The 21,738-nt window shown below is 43.1% G+C and overlaps 1 protein-coding gene and 1 long non-coding RNA gene across 3 annotated transcripts in view; one reads left to right on the top strand and one right to left on the bottom strand.

The window, feature by feature from the left end:
• The window catches only part of LOC119855281, a 36,922-nt gene extending 20,585 nt beyond the window's left edge, over positions 1–16,337 (bottom strand). For both annotated transcript variants that reach the window (XR_005292814.2, XR_006280878.1), the window contains exon 1: positions 16,103–16,337. This is a non-coding gene — a long non-coding RNA (uncharacterized LOC119855281). The remainder of the gene's footprint in view (positions 1–16,102) is intronic.
• A 152-nt stretch (positions 16,338–16,489) lies between these two features.
• On the top strand, positions 16,490–21,483 carry MAD2L1 (mitotic arrest deficient 2 like 1). The gene is made up of 5 exons (XM_038401033.2): positions 16,490–16,711; positions 16,979–17,125; positions 17,735–17,855; positions 18,673–18,776; positions 20,522–21,483. Exons 1-5 carry the CDS (start codon positions 16,639–16,641, stop codon positions 20,740–20,742), a joined length of 666 nt encoding a protein of 221 aa, XP_038256961.1. The 5' UTR covers positions 16,490–16,638; the 3' UTR covers positions 20,743–21,483.
• The last annotated feature ends 255 nt before the right edge of the window (positions 21,484–21,738 follow it).

The following is a 21,738-nucleotide window of genomic DNA, read 5'->3' as shown; positions in this document are numbered from 1 at the left end:
GTCCATGATTTACATTATTAAAGATGGCTTCAGCCAATCAAAACAGAAATAATTGTTTAAACTATTTTGATTGTTAATATTAAGTGCCAGTATTTATTCTGTAAATCCAATACTACAGAGATACAAAACTACAAAGGGAACCTTTTAAAAACAAACTACATCAACAAGAAAGAAACTAAATTAAGTCAAACCGTACCATAATATATGTCAAATATATGTCAAAAACAATAATTTCCTTAGCACTTAATTCAACAGTAAAATGTTCTATCAATTATTTATATAACCTGTGATGGCTGAATACAGGACCTTCACTTGTAACACAGAAATGCCCACACATTGGTGGACTATCACACTTAATGTGCTTTGCTCTAGCCAAAAGTGATTTAATACTGATCCCACCTACTTCCTGAGAAACAATATATTTACTAAAAAGAAAGCCAATTTCATGCATTTTTCACATTTTATTTCTTTTGCACACTGACAACTCCTGACCTATTTTAAGTATTTTGATAATATGCAGAAGCACTTCAATGCACAATAGCTAAGCCTTCTATGCTTAGGGTGACCATATGTCCCATTTTTCAGCTCTGTTCTGGCCATCCCTACTTTTTCACTAAAACTGGGCATTTGTCCCTGATTTGTGCAGGCAGCACTGCCTTCAGAGATGTCCACCAGACAGCAGCCGCCCGCTCTCCAACTGGACACTACAGTGTCTGGGTCAACCTGGGACAGCATCCACTGCTTGCACCGCAGGATAGTGAGGAGTTTACTTAAAGGATTGTGCCTCAGAGATGTAAAATCCCTTCCCAAGCAGCCTGGTGTTCTGGTCAAATGAGTGTGCTGCCCACATTATAGATTCATAGATACTAAGGTCAGAAGGGACCATTCTGATCATCTAGTCCGACCTCCTGCACAGTGCAGGCCACAGAATCTCACCTACCCACTCCTACGAAAAACCTCACCTATGTCCGAGCTATTGAAGTCCTCAAATCATGGTTTAAAGACTTCAAGGAGCAGAGAAGCCTCCCTCAAGTCACCCATGCCCCATGATACAGAGGAAGGCGAAAAACCTCCAGGGCCTCTCCAATCTGGAGATTTCCCGACCCCAAATATGGCGATCAGTTAAACCCTGAGCATATGGGCAAGATTCACCAGCCAGATACTACAGAAAATTCTTTCCTGGGTAACTCAGATCCCATCCATCTAATATCCCATCTCAGGGGATTAGGCCTATTTACCCTGAATATTTAAAGATCAATTACTTACCAAAATCCCATTATCCCATCATACCATCTCCTCCATAAACTTATCAAGTAGAATCTTAAAACCAGATAGATCTTTTGCCCCCACTGCTTCCCTTGGAAGGCTAGTCCAAAACTTCACTCCTCTGATGGTTAGAAACCTTCATTTAATTTCAAGTCTAAACTTCCTGGTGGCCAGTTTATACCCATTTGTTCTTGTGTCCACATTGGTGCTGAGCTGAAATAATTCCTCTCCCTCTCCTGTATTTATCCCTCTGATATATTTATAGAGAGCAATCATATCTCCCCTCAACCTTCTTTTAGTTAGGCTAAACAAGCCAAGCTCCTTAAGTCTCCTTTCATAAGACAAGTTTTCCATTCCTCGGATCATCCTAGTAGCCTTTCTCTGTACCTGCTCCAGTTTGAATTCATCCTTTTAAACATGGGAGACCAGAACTGCACACAGTATTCTAGGTGAGGTCTCACCAGTGCCTTGTATAATGGTACTAAAACCTCCTTATCCCTACTGGAAATACCTCTCCTGATGCATCCCAAAACCGCATTAGCTTTTTTCACAGCCATATCACATTGGCAGCTCATAGTCATCCTATGATCAACCAATACTCCAAGATCCTTCTCCTCTTCTGTTACTTCTAATTGATGCATCCCCAGTTTATAACTAAAATTCTTGTTATTAATCCCTAAATGCATAACCTTACACTTCTCACTATTAAATTTCATCCTATTACTATTACTCCAGTTTACAAGGTCATCCAGATCCTCCTGTATAATATCCCAATCCTTCTCTGAATTGGCAATACCTCCCAGCTTTGTATCATCTGCAAACTTTATTAGCACACTCCCACTTTTTGTGCCAAGGTCAGTAATAAATAAGATTGGTCCCAAAACCGATCCCTGAGGAACTCCACTGGTAACCTCCCTCCCATTAGAATGGTGCACCCCTCTCTGAGTTCAGTGACTGCAGCCACGGATCTTTGAGCAAGATGCACAATGAGTACGGTGACAAAGCGGAGAGCTGTGGCTGCTGCCAGGGGCGGGGGGTCAGGTCTGAAGAGGAATTTGCTGCTGGCAGGCATCGCTGCTTTCAGAGCTGACCCCCTGGTCAGCAGCCCCACTTGCTGGCTGCAAGGCAGTGCAGAGAAGTAAGGGTGACATGGTTTTCCCACCCTTACCTCTGCGCTGCCTTAGAGTCTGAGCCTTCCTTATTGTGAGGCTTTGAGCAACTTGACCAGGAGGCTGTGTAGGTTTCAGAGTAGCAGCCGTGTTAGTCTGTATTCGCAAAAAGAAAAGGAGTGCTTGTGGCACCTTAGAGACTAACAAATTTATTTGAGCATAAGCTTTTGTGAGCTACAGCTCACTTCATCGGATGCATCGATGCTGTAGCTCACAAAAGCTTATGCTCAAATAAATTTGTTAGTCTCTAAGGTGCCACAAGTACTCCTTTTCTTTTTAGGAGGCTGTATAGAAGCACTAAATTAATTTTCCTATCAGCTCATTGCAAGGTCAGCAACAAGAAGGTAGGATCCCCATTTATTGATGGGCACAAAACGTGGCTATGTGGATTGTCAGCATCAGCAAGGTTGAAGGATGCCGTACAGAGGTCATCCGATGCGGGTTAGTGGTAGTGCTCTAATTTGTAAATTCTGATTTTTGTTGGTTAGCTGAGTTGCAGCTGCAGCTGAAAGCAATGTGATGGTCTCTTCACAGCTTCAATGTTTGCCTAGAATGGGAGCCTGAGTGATGAGACAGTCTGAAATAGGAAGGGTTTTTAATTGCACATTTTATGGTAGCTAAGAGTCTCCCTGAGCCAAAAAGGCTGCCTGCCATAGAGGCAGAATGCTGTGTTCAGACGCTGGGCTGAGCCAGTATTCAGAAAATGCCTTGTGAAGGAACATTTGCAAATAAATTCTACCCTAGTGTTTCAGTAGCAGATTTACCAGACCATAGAGATCTCTGGTGTAAACCCTTCAACTTGGAGATTAACTTGGCCCACAGCTAGGAATTGGTTCAGCAAAACAGGGACTGTCAGGAGCAGGGTTCCGCCAGAGGCAGACTGACATCATGTATCCCAAAAATCCCTATAAGGAGCATAAACAGTTCATTCACACACATTCTCCGTTGTCAAGAGCTGGTTGTGTTTGAAGTAAGGGTGGCAACACCACCATGCTACCATTACTTCTGTGCTGCTGCTGGCAGGGGCACTGTCTTCAGAGCTAGGCACCCCCAAAAGCAGTTGATGCTCTCCATTGTCCAGCTGTGAAGGCAGTGCTGCCACCAATCATGTGATGCTTTAGCTCCTTTTGTGTGTGTGGGGGTGCCGGGGGATGGGGCTGTGCATACCTGTGTCCTGAGAAGAATCAATAGGTTGTGTGTGATCATTTTTTGCTATAAAAATGTCTAGGAAATGTCTGTGTTATTGTAATGAAGCCCTCCAAAAACCATTCGAGTTTTTAAAAAAAAGACACTTCAACATTGGACAACAGCACAGTTGTATGTGAGGCATGTGAAGCACATTTCTCAATTGCCCACAGCGGTCAAAATGACATTACCCAGAACCTTCTAAGCAAGAAACACAGAGATGCTGATAAAAGTAAGTGTTTAACACCAAGTGTTTCCGGATTTTTTCTTGAAGCAAGACATAGAAGCTGAAAGAGTTTTTGCCAGTGAGGGAGTGTTTGCTTACCACTCCGTGCAGTACACACACAGTTTCTGGTCTAAAGAAAAGGAGTACTTGTGGCACCTTAGAGACTAACAAATTTATTAGAGCATAAGCTTTCGTGAGCTACAGCTCACTTCATCGGATGCATTTGGTGGAAAAAACAGAGGAGAGATTTATATACACACACAGAGAACATGAAACAATGGGTTTATCATACACACTGTAAGGAGAGTGATCACTTAAGATAAGCCATCACCAGCAGCAGGGGGGGGAAAGGAGGAAAACCTTTCATGGTGACAAGCAAGGTAGGCTAATTCCAGCAGTTAACAAGAATATCAGAGGAACAGTGGGGGGTGGGGTGGGAGGGAGAAATACCATGGGGAAATAGTTTTACTTTGTGTAATGACTCATCCATTCCCAGTCTCTATTCAAGCCTAAGTTAATTGTATCCAGTTTGCAATTCCAATTCAGCAATAATTCCAATTCAGCAGTCTCTCATTGGAGTCTGTTTTTGAAGCTTTTTTGTTGAAGGATAGCCACTCTTAGGTCTGTAATCGAGTGACCAGAGAGATTGAAGTGTTCTCCAACTGGTTTTTGAATGTTATAATTCTTGACGTCTAATTTGTGTCCATTCATTCTTTTACGTAGAGACTGTCCAGTTTGGCCAATGTACATGGCAGAGGGGCATTGCTGGCACATGATGGCATATATCATATTTCTGCGGAAAAGGACCTAGGGGTGACAGTGGACGAGAAGCTGGATATGAGTCAGCAGTGTGCCCTTGTTGCCAAGAAGGCCAATGGCATTTTGGGTTGTATAAGTAGGGGCATAGCGAGCAGATCGAGGGACGTGATCGTTCCCCTCTATTCGACACTGGTGAGGCCTCATCTGGAGTACTGTGTCCAGTTTTGGGCCCCACACTACAGGAAGGATGTGGATAAATTGGAAAGAGTACAACGAAGGGCAACAAAAATGATTAGGGGTCTAGAGCACATGACTTATGAGGAGAGGCTGAGGGAGCTGGGATTGTTTAGTCTGCAGAAGAGAAGAATGAGGGGGGATTTGATAGCTGCTTTCAACTACCTGAAAGGGGGTTTCAAAGAGGATGGCTCTAGACTGTTCTCAATGGTAGCAGATGACAGAACGAGGAGTAATGGTCTCAAGTTGCAATGGGGGAGGTTTAGATTGGATATTAGGAAAAACTTTTTCACTAAGAGGGTGGTGAAACACTGGAATGCGTTACCTAGGGAGGTGGTAGAATCTCCTTCCTTAGAGGTTTTTAAGGTCAGGCTTGACAAAGCCCTGGCTGGGATGATTTAACTGGGACTTGGTCCTGCTTTGAGCAGGGGGTTGGACTAGATGACCTTCTGGGGTCCCTTCCAACCCTGATATTCTATGATTCTATGATTCTATGATCACATTGGTAGATGCACAGGTGAACGAGCCTCTGATAGTGTGGCTGATGTGATTAGGCCCTATGATGCTGTCCCCTGAATAGATACGTGGACAGAGTTGGCAACGGGCTTTGTTGCAAGGATAGGTTCCTGGGTTAGTGGTTCTGTTGTGTGGTGTGTGGTTGCTGGTGAGTATTTGCTTCAGATTGGGGAGCTGTCTGTAAGCAAGGACTGGCCTGTCTCCCAAGATCTGTGAGAGTGATGGGTCGTCCTTCAGGATAGGTTGTAGATCCTTGATGACGCGTTGGAGAGGTTTTAGTTGGGGGCTGAAGGTGATGGCTAATGGTGTTCTGTTATTTTCTTTGTTGCGCCTGTCCTGTAGTAGGTGACTTCTGGGTACTCTTCTGGCTCTGTCAATCTGTTTCTTCACTTCAGCAGGTGGGTATTGTAGTTGTAAGAATGCATGATAGAGATCTTGTAGGTGTTTGTCTCTGTCTGAGGGGTTGGAGCAAATGCGGTTATATCGTAGAGTTTGGCTGTAGACAATGGATGGAGTGGTATGATCTGGATGAAAGCTAGAGGCATGTAGGTAGGAATAGCGGTCAGTAGGTTTCCGATATAGGGTGGTGTTTATGTGACCATCGCTTATTAGCACTGTAGTGTCCAGGAAGTGGATCTCTTGTGTGGACTGGTCCAGGCTGAGGTTGATGGTGGGATGGAAATTGTTGAAATCATGGTGGAATTCCTCAAGAGCTTCTTTTCCATGGGTCCAGATGATGAAGATGTCATCAATGTACATTACAATTAATTAAGAAACTGTACCAACCTAGAGTTTTCATCTGCTCGCACAAAGTCTGAGGCAATCGTTTGCAATGTCTTAGCCCCTTTATCCTTTGAAGAAGTGCAGCTTGAGCTGGACAAGTGTTCCTTTATTATACTGAGTGTGGATGCATCGAACAAAAAGAAGCAAAAACCTATTTCCTGTTCTTATATGGTATTTTTTCCCACTGAGTGGAGCTTGCACAAAAATTATTGACTTTTCATCTCTACCCAGAGAAACATCAGATTTGCAGTGTGCATTCAGCCAGCAAGTGATTGAGAAGTACTCTCTTATGTTGAAATTTGTGCAGACAATATGTTGGAATTTGTGCAGACAACATTAATACTAACTTTAGGGGTGCCACACATTGTGGGAAAACCAATTTGAGGCGAAAGCTCCAGGCCAACTTAGGAAAAGAGATCTTCGGTATTGGAGGTGGTGCACATATTGTGAGTAACTGCCTCTGAACTGCAGTCGACTATCTTCCTTTAGATGTGGAGAGCTTTGCTGTAAAGGTTTACAAATACCTTCATATCTACACAGTGAGTGTAGAAGAGCTGAAAGATTTCTGTCCATTTGTTGAAATTGAGGATACCAAATTACTGGAGCAGGTAGTACACGATTCCTCTCATTGGGACCAGCAATACACAGGATTTTGTTGATTTTCGATGGGCTTAAAGCATATTTTCTTTCTCAAGATAAATGCCCAACCCTGCTAAAGAAGCTCTTTGATGATACTGCCCCTCAACTGTGTCTTTTATTTGCCACCAAAACAAACTGCCATGTTTCAAAACATAATTATGATAGAGAAAACGATTTGTCAGTGACTAAAGTTGCACTGCAAATATGTTCCCTGAACGTTAACTTATCTGAGAGGTTTGGAGAAAGATTTGTCACAACAGAAGCGAAGAACCTACTGCACAAGAATCTTGTAGAATGCAGGCAAATGAAAGAAAAGGAGTTTTACGATGTAGTTGACAATTTTTACACAGCATGCCTGTCCTACTTAGAGCACTGAAGACCTGCCTTTGAGTGCACCGAAAAGTCTGAGTGGGCTCTGCTGAGGAATATGCTGCAGTGGGAGCAAATGCAAGACAGCCTCGCTGCATGCCACACCAGAATTCCCACCTTAAATATGTTGGATGAGAATAGTCTCTTTGACAAGTGGTCTAGTGCTAAATCAGTTGTCTTCAGGTGTCTTTTAGACTGGAACCATCAGAGAACGCCCATCACTGAAAGGTGGCAGAAAAGTTTGAGACATGGACCGTAATGCAGTACAATACACAGATCTAGCCAAGTCTGTGGAATCTGTGCTGTACCTGCCGGGTAAGACTGTACCTGTTGAACGTGTCTTTTCAATTACGAATGGTGTTTGGTCTCCTGAAAAAAATCACATCTGAATGTCTCCACCATGAAGGCTGTCTTGTGTGTGCGAGTTAACTTTTCTCTAGACTGTACTGAATTCTACGACAAGGTGCTGAAAGACAAGCAAATCTGATGAAAAAAGCATCATCAGAGAAATGCAACTGATATCAAGCAGCTTCATACCCTGAAGAACGACAAGAAACAATGACAGTAACTACTGAGTTTTAAGTAAAATAAAACCATGAAATATATCTTTTTTGCATACTGTAAGTAAGCTCCTCTGAGCACTCACCATCTCTCACCAGAGTCCTGTTTTCAGTTTACAGAAATATGGCACCTTATCTGTGCTGTAGATCAGAGATGGGCAAACTATGGCCTGCGGGACCATCCTGCCTGGCCCTTGAGCTCCTGACTGGGGAGGCTAGCCCCCAGCCCCACCCCTGCTGTCCCCCATCACCCGCAGCCTCAGCTTGCCGTGCCGCCAGCGCTCTACGAGGCAGGGCTGCGAGCTCCTGCTGGGCAGTGCAGCATCATGGCTGGCTCTGGCTGGGCTGCGGGGCTGCCAGACATGCTGCTCTGAGCAGCATGGTAATGGGGCAGGGAGCGGGGGAGTTGGATAAGGGGCAGGGAGTTCCGGGGGGCAGTCAGGGGACAGAGAGCAGGGGGCAGTTGGATGGGCAGAGGTTCTGGAGGGGGAGGTCAGGAGACGGGGAATGGGGGGGTTTGGATAGACGTGGGAGTCCCGGTGGGCCTGTCAGAGGGCGGGGGTGTGGATAGGGATTGGGGCAGTCAGGGGACAGGGAGCTTGGATGGGTCAAGGGTTCTGAGGGGGGGCAGTTATGTTATGCTATACAAAGCAAACGGGATCTTGCATAAGAGAGAAGGCAAATATGCCATATTTATTGAAAATACAACAGTTAGCATATGCTTTTCAGTCACACACACATCCACCTCATGCACACAGTCCTGCCAGTTGATGTCTTTATAGTTACCGAGTCTGGATCAATCTAGTGGCCAGCCAGATTGGTCGCAGTGGGGAGCCGGGCTTTGTCAGTTGCGATCCAATGCTCCTGGAGTAGTGGCAAGACAAACCCAAAATCCCATGGCAAAGCACCCTATTCTTATAGTTCCTTTTCTCTGTTGAAGTCTATGGATTTTGCTGTGTCAGTTTGTGACAAGTTACTTCTTAATTGGTGTTATCTTCTGATGTAAACATTCCAATACACCTCCAAGAGGGTTATCCTGCCCTGGTTTCGATTTAATCAATTGTCCTGTCTTTAGGGATGCCAGCCTTCACCTCAGAGTCGTCAATTTGCCCTTCCTTCATTATGGATGCGCACTGATGATTTTTTGGTGTTCTTAAGTTTCTTTACTCCTTTTTCCTTGACCATCTGGCTGTAACAATGGCCTTCATAACTTATCTTTTCCTGATACATACATTCCTCATTCACACAAACAGTCTTTTTACAGAGAATACAAACAGTGTCAGTTTATTTTGAATCTCCTTAACATAGACACAATACAAGATCCTGTCTTTTACTTACTAAATCTTAAAAACAATGAAATGTATATTTAACTAGAGTGCCTAATTATTAATACATATAGGAAACCATAGTAGACATTATAACTTATCCTAAAAAGGGTGACCATAATCAGTCATAAGAATTGTTCTGGTCTGTCCCTGCCTTAACATCAGTACAGACACCGGCATTCTGTCAGATGCATTTCTACCAATGTCCCAGAGGGTCATTCCTTTCTGCTATTCAAAAAGGGTGGCTGGTAAAATGAAATCAAGACGTACATTAGTATCTCTATTCTTATAATACAATTATAAAACTCTGCTCCTACAGTTAGGGGGTAGGAAGTGGGAGGGGGCAGATAGGGGGCAGGGGCCAGGCTGTTTGGGGAGGCACAGCCTTCCCTACGGGGCCCTCCATATGGTTTTGGAACCCCTCAGGCCAAAAAGTTTGTCCACACCTGCTGTAGATCCAGATCTGGAAGAGACACACCTGAATAAAAGAAGGGTCAGTGGCAGAAGAAGCCAATATTTAAATCAGAAGAACCTCTGGATGAAATCTGTGGAGTCAGAGGTGAACAGAGACCTCATGTATAGTAACAATTATTTAAATTGCTAAATATTAAAAAAAAGATATTAAATGAGTGGAATAGTGATGTTACCCAACAGGAATGGCAGCCTACTCCGTACTCAGAAAGGCAGAAACAAATTCTGCTTCCATCAGCTACCCAAACTTGCACCTCAACACCCCCTAAAGTTGCCTAGTGGAAGTCTAACAGTCACACCTAAGAAAAAAATAATCATTTTGTCAAAAGAAGTGAGAAATTTGTCATGCCAGGAGGAACTATCTCAGCCCAGTGAAGGAGTCAAGCTGGCATCTGTGATGTGGTGAGTAAACTTCAGTCAAAGCAGGGAGGGATTAAAGGTCTAACCTGCAGACAGAGCATCTTCAACACCTGCCATAAATGTTGAGCTTGGAAGATATTTAGAGACTGTGGTGATGGGCAGCACTGTAAAATCTTAAGGAGACTTCAGGAGGGGAACAAGAAATAAAAGGAAGAAAAGCAAGTTTTAGACTGCTGGCTGCCTCAATAGAGAGAGGATCTCTCTCTTCTAAGCCCGGAAAGAATTGGAGCTAAAAGCCATGAGAACTATAGGGAAAGAAGCAGCAATAAGGCTGTCCTGCCAAGGAGACTTGCTTTTCCAGCTGGATTTACAAAGCCTAAGAGCTGCAGTTGGCCAGTAAGATGCAAGGGTTTTTCTAGGGAAGAGAAGTTTCATAGTACAGACCATTTATCCTTGGACCCAGATCCATCTTTTCAGCTCCTGCTGAAGCCTTTTGGGTTGACACAGAGCTACTATGCACTAGCTAAACCAAATTAGATGGAAAAGGAAAAAAAGTATGTTAGCCACCAAGGCTGATACTAATGAACTTTTGTTGGAATTTCAAACATAAGAACAGATACACACACCGAATTACTGGCTATAAAGAAAAGTACCTGATCAGGAAGAAAGGATAAGTACATCTGAAGCTGGAGCAAACTCTGATGTGACACTGAACCTGTAGACGTGGGTGAAACAGCAAGTGCAAAGTCTTGGTAATCATATTCAATAATGAGACATGGAATAACAGACCACAAAGAGTTCCAGAACATTTAGAAAACAGGAAATCCTGTTCTACTAAAGGCAAAGATCTTTTAGGAATTATTTTGAAGAAGTGGTGATAGATATGGTGCATGGAGACCTTTTTTCCTTCTCCCTAGAGTTGGCAACTGCCCAAGGGACATAATTGTAATATTATACCATTTCCAACAGAAGAAGTAATTATGAGAAAAGCCAAGGAGGATAAAGAATATCTCCTTCCAGGGCCACAGAATCAAAATATTTCAAGATCTCTCCGCCATAGTGTTAAGAAAGAAATGGAGCAATGATTGAAGAATTATGAGAAAACTGAATAAAATATAAATAAGGTTTCCTTTTCAAAACTCTCCTCAATAAAGGCAACCTAGTGAGAGATCTAAAGGAATGGTAGAAAATAATGTGGATCTCGAGACTTATAACAAGGAGCATAGAAGAAGACAATCAGAGGACTCTAAAGAAAAGCAAGGGGGGGGAGAAATCTCTGGCAAGCAACTAAACCCACTCATAAACAAATTCTCAAGTTTAAAAAAAGGAACAAGAGCTACACCTGAAACAGACAGAAATGAAGATGAGCACACCTCTGAAACACTCAGTTTTGTGTATTTGTAGCCATAAACAACACAAGATAGAAAGAAAGGGCATGCAGCTGTGAATAAAGAACTGTATTTCACTGACCTTTAAAACATTAAACTTTTCAAAATTGAGAGTAATCAGACATTGAAGAATATTACAAATTAAAAAGGATTAAAAAGCAATAAAATTAAAAAACTTCCAGCACCAAAAAAAATAAAGGGGAAAAGTATTAAACATAGGCAATTTATTATAGTTAGATTACATTTTCATGTCAAATAAGACATGCAAACAAAATATTAATGTGTTGATTGAAAAGCAAATATAGTGGACTAAAAGATAGCAAAATCTAAACTGCAAAAAGCATAGATAGCAGGGTGAGAGGAGCATGGAAATAGAAATAGTATGAACTGTACTAGGGCATAGGCAAGCCTTGAAGGATACTGTGAAATACTGTATATCAAATCCACTGAACACAGTTTACTCCTTTAATGAGTGGGCTTTAGGTATCCACAGTAGATTGAGTGTCTCTTATGATCTGCCGTGGATAAGCAGTTAAACTAATCTTTGAGACAAATCAAGAAAATACGATTTAGAGCTGCATGGGATTGTGATAACAGAAGGTCTAAATCAGTTAGTAAATACACCAAAATGGTCATATAAATAATAGAGTCTCAAAACAGTTGTATTGAGACAACATAAGAGGGATGTCTTCATCACCAAAATTCAGTTAATTGCCATGGGAGTCATTGGGGATGTAAAGGGAGCTAAGTTGTATGACATGACTTCTTCCCACACTTGTGATTTTGCTTTTGCTTTAGTGTGATTAAAGAATCCAAGCAGTCAGACAGCTTTAGTGATTGAAGGCAACTTACTGATTGTTGTTTCTAGGCATATAATTTGTTCCAGTTGGACCAAATGTTTTTCCGTGTTAAAATGTACCCAATCAACTAGAACAGAAATATGGAAAGCTTAATAACAGAACGGTCATTTCTCCTAGTCCAACTGGTCCATACAGTGCATTTGCTTTTTCCCTTTATTCCTAAACTATACCGCCAGAGGATCCAATTAAAATACGTGAAAGCCAGCTGGAGGGAACCAAGGCCAGGGACTATAATAGAGAACATGATGATGCCTGAGAACTAGAGGAAGAAAGAAAAAAGGCACTGGGCCAATTTGTAAAAGACAGGTTCTAACCCAACTGTATCTATCTAGATATTAACTGCACACATAAATTTACAGTCAGGCACACTTTGATACAAAGCTGGCATCAGCAGATTAAAGCATTGTTGCTGTGATCTTTTGTTTCAGTAGCCAAATAGGCACCAGCAATCAGGTGAATCAGCAGTGGAGAAAGCATGTACTGTGGAGACATTCCATCCAAACTCCACAATAGTGGGTGTGACATGTTGCCCCCCGGGGTGTCACCTGGAACTGGCGTACCACTGAGCCCTCAGACCAACCAGCCTGGGCTCCCTCTCACACTGTGCTGCTGTGACAAGCTGCAGACCTGCTCCCAGTCATACACCTCCACCAGCATTCACAGGTAGGGACACACCCAGAGGCAGTTACATGTAGGCTCTCTGATCAGCCACTGCATATGAACCAACAATAGAGAGGATATAGCCAAAATAACCACCAGCTTCCCAGCCTAGGACACCAGAGTTGTAATGTCCTGCCCTGATCCAAACCCCAACCAGTATGAATTTATTATCCACTTCGCCTCCCCCTCAATGTGGGGAGGATTATGCAACAGCCTTTGCCCATTAAGCTACAATTCCTACGCACTTCACTCCAAACTCACTGGTTTAGATTAAACTTAAAATAAATTTATTAACTACAAAAGATAGATTTTAAGTGATTATAAGTGACAGCAAACAGAACAAAGCAGATTACCTAGCAAATAAACAAAAACGCAAACTACACCTAAGATATTAGAAAGACAGGATATGAATTAGCAAATTCTCACGCTGGTTGATTATACAAGCAGGCTGAAGATTCTTAAGGGACAAGCTGCACTGGCTTTACAGCTTGGAATCCTCACATCCATCACACACAGGCTAGAAATTCTGTTAGCCTGGGTTCAGCACTTCCCCCTATTCAGTCTTTGTTTCTCAGGTGTTTTCAGGAGTCTTCTTGTGTGGAAAGTGAAGAACAACAGATGATGTCACTCCCTGCCTTATGTAGCTTTAGCATATGGTGGGAACCCTTTGTTTCAAAACTTGGTTCCCAGACCAGTTTGTGGAAAAATACTGAAATCCCAAGATGGAGTCCAATCCAGAAACATGCTGGTCACATGCCCTTGCACTGTGTAGCAGCCATTGCTTTCAGGCTGGCCAAAACACCCACAGGAAGGTTAAGCTATTCCACAGTCCATTGTTTTTACTGATGGGCCATGAGCCCTGTCTGGCTTCTTCATTGTTGTACCTAAAAGACCGACTGTGGATGTTTTCCAGAGTAAGGCCATTTGAAATACAGATTCCCTAGTCAATATTCATAACTTCAGATACAAAAATGATACATGCATACAAATAGGATAATCATATTCAGCAAATCATAACCTTTCCAGTGACTCCTCACATGGCCTGTCTTGTACAAAACGCATCATAATTATGTCATAATTATATCATATCACTGTGAGGAATATGGGGTGCAGTGTCACACTGGGCTCCTTCTGATCCAAGTGACCCAGCAAAAGCTCTGGCATTGGGGCTCATTCACTTTTCTTTTAGCCATCCATATATTCAGAACTACTCCTAGTAGGACTCCCAGAGGTCTCAGCAGGAAGCTAGAAAAGCCCACTGGCTCTCAAGCAGCAGGTGATTCAATATCTGAGACATACCATGATAGAAGTATGGTATACTGGAGAGTGCGTATATGTAACACTGAGAAGTTAGTGAATTATTAACAGCTTTGTTATCCATATTTTGAAAAGCATGATTAAACTGAAAAATTATTTGCCATTTTAAAAACTCTTTTTACACTGAAATTTTGTAAACTGAATATAGATTGGTTTCAGAGGACAGGCCCAACAAAGAAAATAACAGAACGCCACCAGCCATCACCTTCAGCCCCAACTAAAACCTCTCCAATGCATCATCAAGGATCTACAACCTATCCTGAAGGATGACCCATCACTCTCACAGATCTTGGGAGACAGGCCAGTCCTTGCTTACAGACAGGCTCCAAACCTGAAGCAAATACTCTCCAGTAACCACACACCACACAACAAAAACACTAACCCAGGAACCTATCCCTGCAACAAAGCCCGATGCCAACTCTGTCCACATATTTATTCAAGTGACACCATCATAGGACCTAATCACATCAGCCACGGCATATGGGCTCGTTCACCTGCATATCTACTAATGTGATATATACCATCATGTGTCAGCAATGCCCCTCTGCCATGTACATTGGTCAAACTGGACAGTCTCTACGTAAAAGAATAAATGGACACAAATCAGACGTCAAGAATTATAACATTCAAAAACCAGTCGGAGAACACTTCAATCTCTCCGGTCACTCGATTACAGACCTGAGGGTGGCTATCCTTCAACAAAAAAACTTCAAAAACAGACTCCAACGAGAGACTGCTGAATTGGAATTAATTTGCAAACTGGATACAATTAACTTAGGCTTGAATAGTGACTGGGAATGGATGAGTCATTACACAAAGTTAAACTATTTCCCCATGTTATTTCTCCCCGCACCCCACACTGTTCCTCAGATGTTCTTGTTAACTGCTGGAAATGGCCTACCTTGCTTGTCACCATGAAAGGTTTTCCTCCCTCCCCCCCCGCTGCTGGTGATGGCTCATCTTAAGTGATCACTCTCCTTACAGCGTGTATGATAAAACCCATTGTTTCATGTTCTCTGTGTGTGTGTATATATAAATCTCCCCACTGTATTTTCCACCAAATGCATCCGATGAAGTGAGCTGTAGCTCACGAAAGCTTATGCTCAAATAAATTTGTTAGTCTCTAAGGTGCCACAAGTACTCCTTGAATATAGATTAAGGATGTAAACATTCCTCTGTATTCTCTAAAACAAACACACAGACACAAATCTTTCTTAAAGACCTAGCAAGTCTCATTTGGGCTTCACTTTAAAGCAAATTCTTTATTCAGATAAGACTAGGTGGCAGTATCTCAATAAGTGATTTGAGGGAGGTAGGGCTGAGCAGCACAGTACAAACTCCCTTCACCTGCACTTCTGATGACATGCATACTGGGAGAAATATCTCTTTGACTTGTGTGAGTCTCTAATGAAAGTAAGTACAGAACACACCACTTCCCAGAGGTTCTCTAACTGTGCCAATAGATGCTGATTCTGGATCTTACAATCATATTTATTCAGGTCATCTTTTTCAAATCCTTTTTTCCCATATGGGGAATGGGAATGTATTTCAACGGGATTGAAAACATGTTCCTTAATTTTCCCGCCCTTTTAACTGCTGTTCTTTACTTCTCATGTACAGAAACAAATTCAGAGTCTTGCAGATAAAAAAGGAGATGACCTGGATGCATTCTGGCTATACTGAAAACAGGGATGCATAATGTTAACCAAACGACTCTCCCCCCTCCAGAGTATTAAAGCTCTTCAACCACGTGTGAATCGCACGTACTGAAATACGGAGACGGAGAATAAAGACGCCCCAGTGTCCGATCTCCCTCCTCATCTGACGGCGCACGGTTGCAGTCCCACTGCAGGACCCTGACGCGGCTTGCGTTGCAACACGCCAAGCCGCACTTTATCAGGCATTTAAAATCTCCCGCCCTGGATCAGTGGCCCCAGCCCTGGCTGGGGATCACACATTGGGCGGCAGCTCCAGCTCCCCCTCCCCCCAGCTGATGCAGCAGCCCCTCTTCCCACCGTGCTTGCAGCTAACGTTTGCTTTTAGGAACATGGGATGGGGACCCCCTCTTTGCAGTCACTCGCAGCCCTTCTCCTAGCCAGCGCGGCGTGGCAGCGCGTTCGCAATTTCAAGCCTCCCCGCCGCCCTCCGTAGCTCGACGCGACGCTGTCTCGCGCACAGCACGCTGAAGGCGCGGCGAGGGCACGCGCGGCAGAGTCCCCCTTCCGGTCTGCGCGTTCAGAGGCGCCGCCCCCGAAATAGACAGAACGTGCAACTCCCCAATCCCCGCCAGGCAACGCTGACCACTTGGGCTGGCCCGCCGAGGCAGAAAAAGTTACTGCGCCTGCGCAAGGGTGGAGGTTCCGGGAGAGACGGCGCATGCTGAAACTGTTATGTCAGCGGGCAACGCGCATGCGTCAGCGGCACACCTAAAGGAAGTAGGGTCAGCAAGAGCCTATGAGGCGCTTTTGTGGCCGCGGCGCAGGGGGCGGCGCCTGATTTGAACGGGCCGGCGGCGGCGGCGGGGACTGTGCGGGCGCCGTCTGTCCGCGCCATGGCCAAGCAGCTGAGCCGGGAGCAGGGCATCACCCTGCGGGGCAGCGCCGAGATCGTCGCCGAGTTCTTCTGTGAGTGAGCGAGCGAGCGGGGGCCGCGGCTCCGGGGGGAGGGGCCTTGCAGCACACCGGGGTGCGCGCTGGCCCCGGGAGGGAGCTCGAGGCAGCGCGGTGACCGCTCGGGGGCTCCCGGGAGCTGCGTCTCTGCCCAGCCACTCGTGGTGCGGCGTTTTGTCCCCTTCCCTTCCCATCCCGGTAACGCGGCGGAGGGAAGGGGCTGCACGTGCGGGTGCCGTCTGGGAGAGTCCAGTGACTGGGCCGACTCTACCTGCCTTTCAGCTTATGGCATCAACAGCATTTTATATCAGCGTGGGATCTATCCCTCGGAGACCTTCACACGTGTCCAGAAGTACGGGCTCACTCTGCTGGTAACTACAGATCCTGAACTTAAAAACTACCTGAACAACGTGGTAGAACAGCTGAAAGGTACAGCAGATCAAATGCACCTCCATGATAGTCCACCCGATGTTATGAGCTTTGCACTCCCGGGTTTTCCTCACCTACCATAATCCTGTAGAATCATGATGGCTTTTAGAGTGTGGCTTGCATGTGACTGATGTTTCGCTTATGTGACAAGACAGGCCATCTGTTTTATTTATATTTATCTATTCTATTTGTTTAAACTGGGGAGCGCCTTATTCTAGCAAACACGTATAGGTTCTAACCCGTCTTCTGAGGCAGAGCCCTGTATTCGATCCCTTCACCATTCGGAGCTCAAATGTGAATTTATTAATTGCTAAGAGGTTGCATTAGTCTTAACGCGTCTGTTCAGCATGCCTGTTTATATAGCCAACTTCTCTCGATCATATTGGTTTTATATTTCTGGATTAGCTATTAGAATTGGAGAGAATGTACACCGTGAAACTTGTCACTAACTTAATATAGTCAAACTGAAGACTGCATAGCATGCTAACTGCTTTTCCATAAACAGTAATATACTAGTGCAGCTAGTAAATGGGGTTAATGAAGGCTCCCTCTACTACATTATCTATATTTTCTGACTTGGGGAAGTTATTTTTCTCTTGCTTCTTTCAGACTGGTTATGCAAGTGTTTAGTACAGCGGCTGGTGGTGGTAATCTCTAGTATTGAAAGCAGTGATGTTCTTGAAAGGTGGCAGTTTGACATTGAATGTGACAAGACTGCAAAGGATGAGAGGTAATGTAGTCAAAAATTACACTGTTATAAACCCTTCCTGTTGACTGCTGCTAGTAGTTGATTAGATGCAAGTATTAAAGGCCATCTGTTTTGTATTTATAAACGGTGCTGCAAAAAGTATAATCTAGGTCAATCTTTTTTAAAAAAAAAAAAAACTAGCTGTAGAGGGAAAACATACCAGCTCAGGTCATCTTTGACAGCATTTTGTAGCTTTTGGTCTACTGGTGTGCTTCACTCTAAATCAAATGGAAAACTTTTTGATTTCGGATGAATATGTAACTCCTATTTACTTTAAAAGGAGCTGCATAGAAAAGGTAAAATTTTCCCTTGGTGGGTTTTTTTTTTTTTTTTTTTTTTTAAAGTCTACTTGAGCAGCCATTATAGACCTCCATGGTGGTACTTACGTGTTTGTTTTTTCATCACTGTTCTGTTTCTTGATTTCTCATATTCAGAAGTAGTTGCTTTGGTAACAGTAATACCCCATAAACTCCAGATCACAGGAGAAATCGAGACAGAGGCTGGTATCCTTAAACAGTGAAGGCTTCATGGAAGAACAATGAACTGAAATTTTAAACTATCATTTTGGTTATAGTTTTCCAAACCTTGATCATCTACCTTGTACTGTACTATATAATAATTGTCCCTCACCCAAGAAATGTAAGTCTCTCAATTGCACAATCTGTCCCTTTATTGTATAGCAAGAACAATAACCGCTTTTAAACAATGGAGGAGAGAGCTAGATTTGGAGAAACTTCTCATTATAACAAAAGCTTCATTTTTCCCCCCCCTATATTGACAACATATTACTCTCTTGTAGTGTACCAAGAGAGAAATCTCAAAAAGCTATCCAGGAGGAAATTCGATCTGTTATCAGACAAATAACTGCCACAGTAACATTTCTGCCTTTGTTGGAAACATCCTGTGAGTATTCCAAACCTTTGTGTGACTAATGAAACACTTTGTGTAGAAGAAAACACCTTAAACCTGAACTGAAATTTAATCAAAATGAGACTACCACCTTTCTAATTATAAGCCGTATACTGCTTATGTAGATTTAAATAACAATCTCTAATTCAAAATGAAGGATTTAAGTATGACACCTGACCTCATGTCTCTTCTGCAATTATATAACATTCTATATGCAAGTTGTCTGCTTTTGCAAAGAAAGCACAGTTAAATGTGAATACTGTAAGTCTAGTCTATGCCTGGTTTGGGATCTCACTTCAATTAAAAAGCATTTATTTAAATGTGCTAATAGTTCTAAACATATGTTTTCTCTTCCTCCCACTGAAGAATTTGTAAAGCTATTCCTGGTGAAGTGACCCTCTTCAAAAAAAAAAAAAAAAAAAATGAACCCTGCTACTGAATTTAAAATTATTCAACTCTGAGTTTAGGCATACATATTTGGCAAAAAAAAAAGTTTGCCTGCTACGTGTCACAGAGTCCCTGGGCGATGCTCTGGAACTGCTCCCTACGAAGCCAGTCAGGACTCTGGGAAAGTCCCTTTTCTGTGAGCAGACTGTCTTCAGGACACACAGCTCACACAACTTCCACCTTCCTGGGTCTGACCTCAGAGCATTCAGCATCCTCTGCCCCTCCGTGCGCTTCCCACAGTGAGTCCACCCAGGTGGGGCTCCTGGGGAAGCCAGAGGGTCCACACCCCAACTCCGCAGTCAGACGCAACTCTCAGCCAGTGAGTAAAACAGAAGGTTTGTTAGACGACAGGAACATGGTCTAAAACAGAGCTTGTAGGTGCAGAGAACAGGACCCCTCAACTGGGTCCATTTTGGGGGGCAGTGAGCCAGAGAACCACGTCTGCACTTCACTCCATGTCCCCAGCCATCCCCAAACTGACTCGCCCTCCAGCCCCTTCTCCTCTGGGCTTTGTCCCTTTCCGGGCCAGGAGGGTACCTGATTCCTTTGTTCTCCAACCCTTTAGCTCTCACCTTGCAGGGGGGAAGGGCCAGGCCATCAGTTGCCAGGAAACAGACTGTTGGCCATTCTCTGTGTCCAGACCCCTGCACATACCTGCCCTCTAGGGCTCTGCAATGATCATACCCTCCTATCCCACCTCCTAGATACTTAAGAATTGCATAGGGGAAACTGAGGCACCCCCACAATATTCAGAGGAAGCATTAAGAACAGTCCCGCTTTGTCACACTATGTATAGCAAAAATGTTTTCCAATAATTACTATAGAATAACTTAATAGCAAATTACTAGTCTATAAAAGTTAGTTCACAGCTATGCTCAAATACAGTCATCACTCAAATGGATATTTAGGCCCTAGTACTGCAAATATACCAGTAACTTTTGCATGAGATGTTCTGTTTATACAATAGAACTACTGAACTGCATAAATGAAGTAAAAACTGAAAGATAAGCACTTATTGCAGGATTTGATATCACAGGTTGTGTTTTAGGTGATCTTTTTGGAGGCTATGCAGAAGATTGAAAATTGTTAGTCTGAATATATGTATGTTTCAAACATAAAAAGCTCACTGTTTTAACTTAGTCTCACATACACATCATGTATAGCCATGTGTAAGCATATATGTGAGCTGGGTTTGCGGGGAGGCTTTTGGTCAGTGGTTTATGGACTCTCTGAAAATGCATAACCCATCTGAAAGGTATACATAACTATTGACAATTCTCTTTTGCCTATAGGTGCCTTTGACTTACTCATTTACACAGACAAAGATTTGGCAGTGCCAGAAAAATGGGAAGAGTCAGGACCACAGTTTATTGCCAACTCTGAAGAGGTCCGTCTTCGTTCCTTCACTACCACCATTCACAAAGTAAATAGTACGGTGGCCTACAAAAGGATTCCTTTCCTTGATGGAATGAATAATGTGGCTGTGTCCAGAAACTGCCTTCTTGTAATCTGATGCTATGAACTGTAGTTTCATCCTGAACAGTGTGTTTTGTGTGGGTGTTTTTCTGAATCCTTTACTCAAGTTTGGATCAAAATAATAGCAAAAACAAAACACTTTTCTTGGTTCACATACACCGTATGCTGTGCTGAGGCCTTGTTGACCTTTGTCATCCCTCTAATGAGAGACAAAGGATTTACTTAGGAATATGGCAGTATCTGCTTATACTGAACAGTATGCCAAATCCATTCTAGATTGGAGCACCAAGAGCAATATCGAACACTTAACCCCTCTAAAACCTGGCTTAGAAAGGCTGCTTAGAGATAGTACACTTATGATTGCCCTGGAATACTTTAAGTGGCAGCTGTTACCTAATCTTCAATATGATCTCATAATATATGAGGTGCGTACTAACAGACTTCTAAAAATATACTGTTACTTGAGAAAAATGGGTTCTGACAAATAGGGATTGTTCTTGATAGCAATTTAGATGGATAGTGGTGTTAATGAAGATGATCCTGGAATTAATTCACTGCTGAAGTCTCATCTATTCCTCCCACCTCTCTGCTCCAGGACAGAAATTATAAAATCAGTCCTTTCCACTGTGTAATGAAAGGTCTGGATATGAATGACTGATTGTACTCTAGTCTATACCCAAAATCTCTGTATTGTTTTACTCTGTGGGTAACGTCATGTTAATATTTGTCTTATTTTCTATTCATGTTTTATAGAATAAAGCTCTAATCTTAATGAAAACCTTTTTACATTTGTTCAGTATCTGGGAACTGCATGTTTCATGCTTCTTAGACAATGTCCTTAAATTTGTGCAAGTAAAACTATTCCCTCAGAAAGGCTTAACATCACTATCACAGCTTCTGTTACTTGTTCACCTGGTGTTAATTGTCTAACTCTGAAGATTAGAATAAAGTCTCACTCTTGCATGGGCTTACAGGATTTGTGCACAAGATAAGAAAAAAATGATTTAATGGTACTTGGTGTATAAAATCCACT

The sequence above is a fragment of the Dermochelys coriacea genome, chromosome 4 (assembly GCF_009764565.3).
Source record: "Dermochelys coriacea isolate rDerCor1 chromosome 4, rDerCor1.pri.v4, whole genome shotgun sequence".
In the NCBI taxonomy this organism is placed as follows: domain Eukaryota; kingdom Metazoa; phylum Chordata; order Testudines; family Dermochelyidae; genus Dermochelys; species Dermochelys coriacea.
The sequence above is the reverse complement of the archived record's forward strand: the minus strand, read 5'-3'. Positions and strand labels throughout refer to the sequence as shown.

Excerpts from the sequence above, each read along its gene's own strand:
- MAD2L1 (XM_038401033.2), top strand. The coding sequence starts at position 16,639 with ATGGCCAAGCAGCTGAGCCGGGAGCAGGGCATCACCCTGCGGGGCAGC. Across the intron at positions 17,126-17,734 it reads CGTGGTAGAACAGCTGAAAG|ACTGGTTATGCAAGTGTTTA; the intron begins GTACAGCAGATC and ends TGCTTCTTTCAG. Across the intron at positions 17,856-18,672 it reads AAGACTGCAAAGGATGAGAG|TGTACCAAGAGAGAAATCTC; the intron begins GTAATGTAGTCA and ends ACTCTCTTGTAG.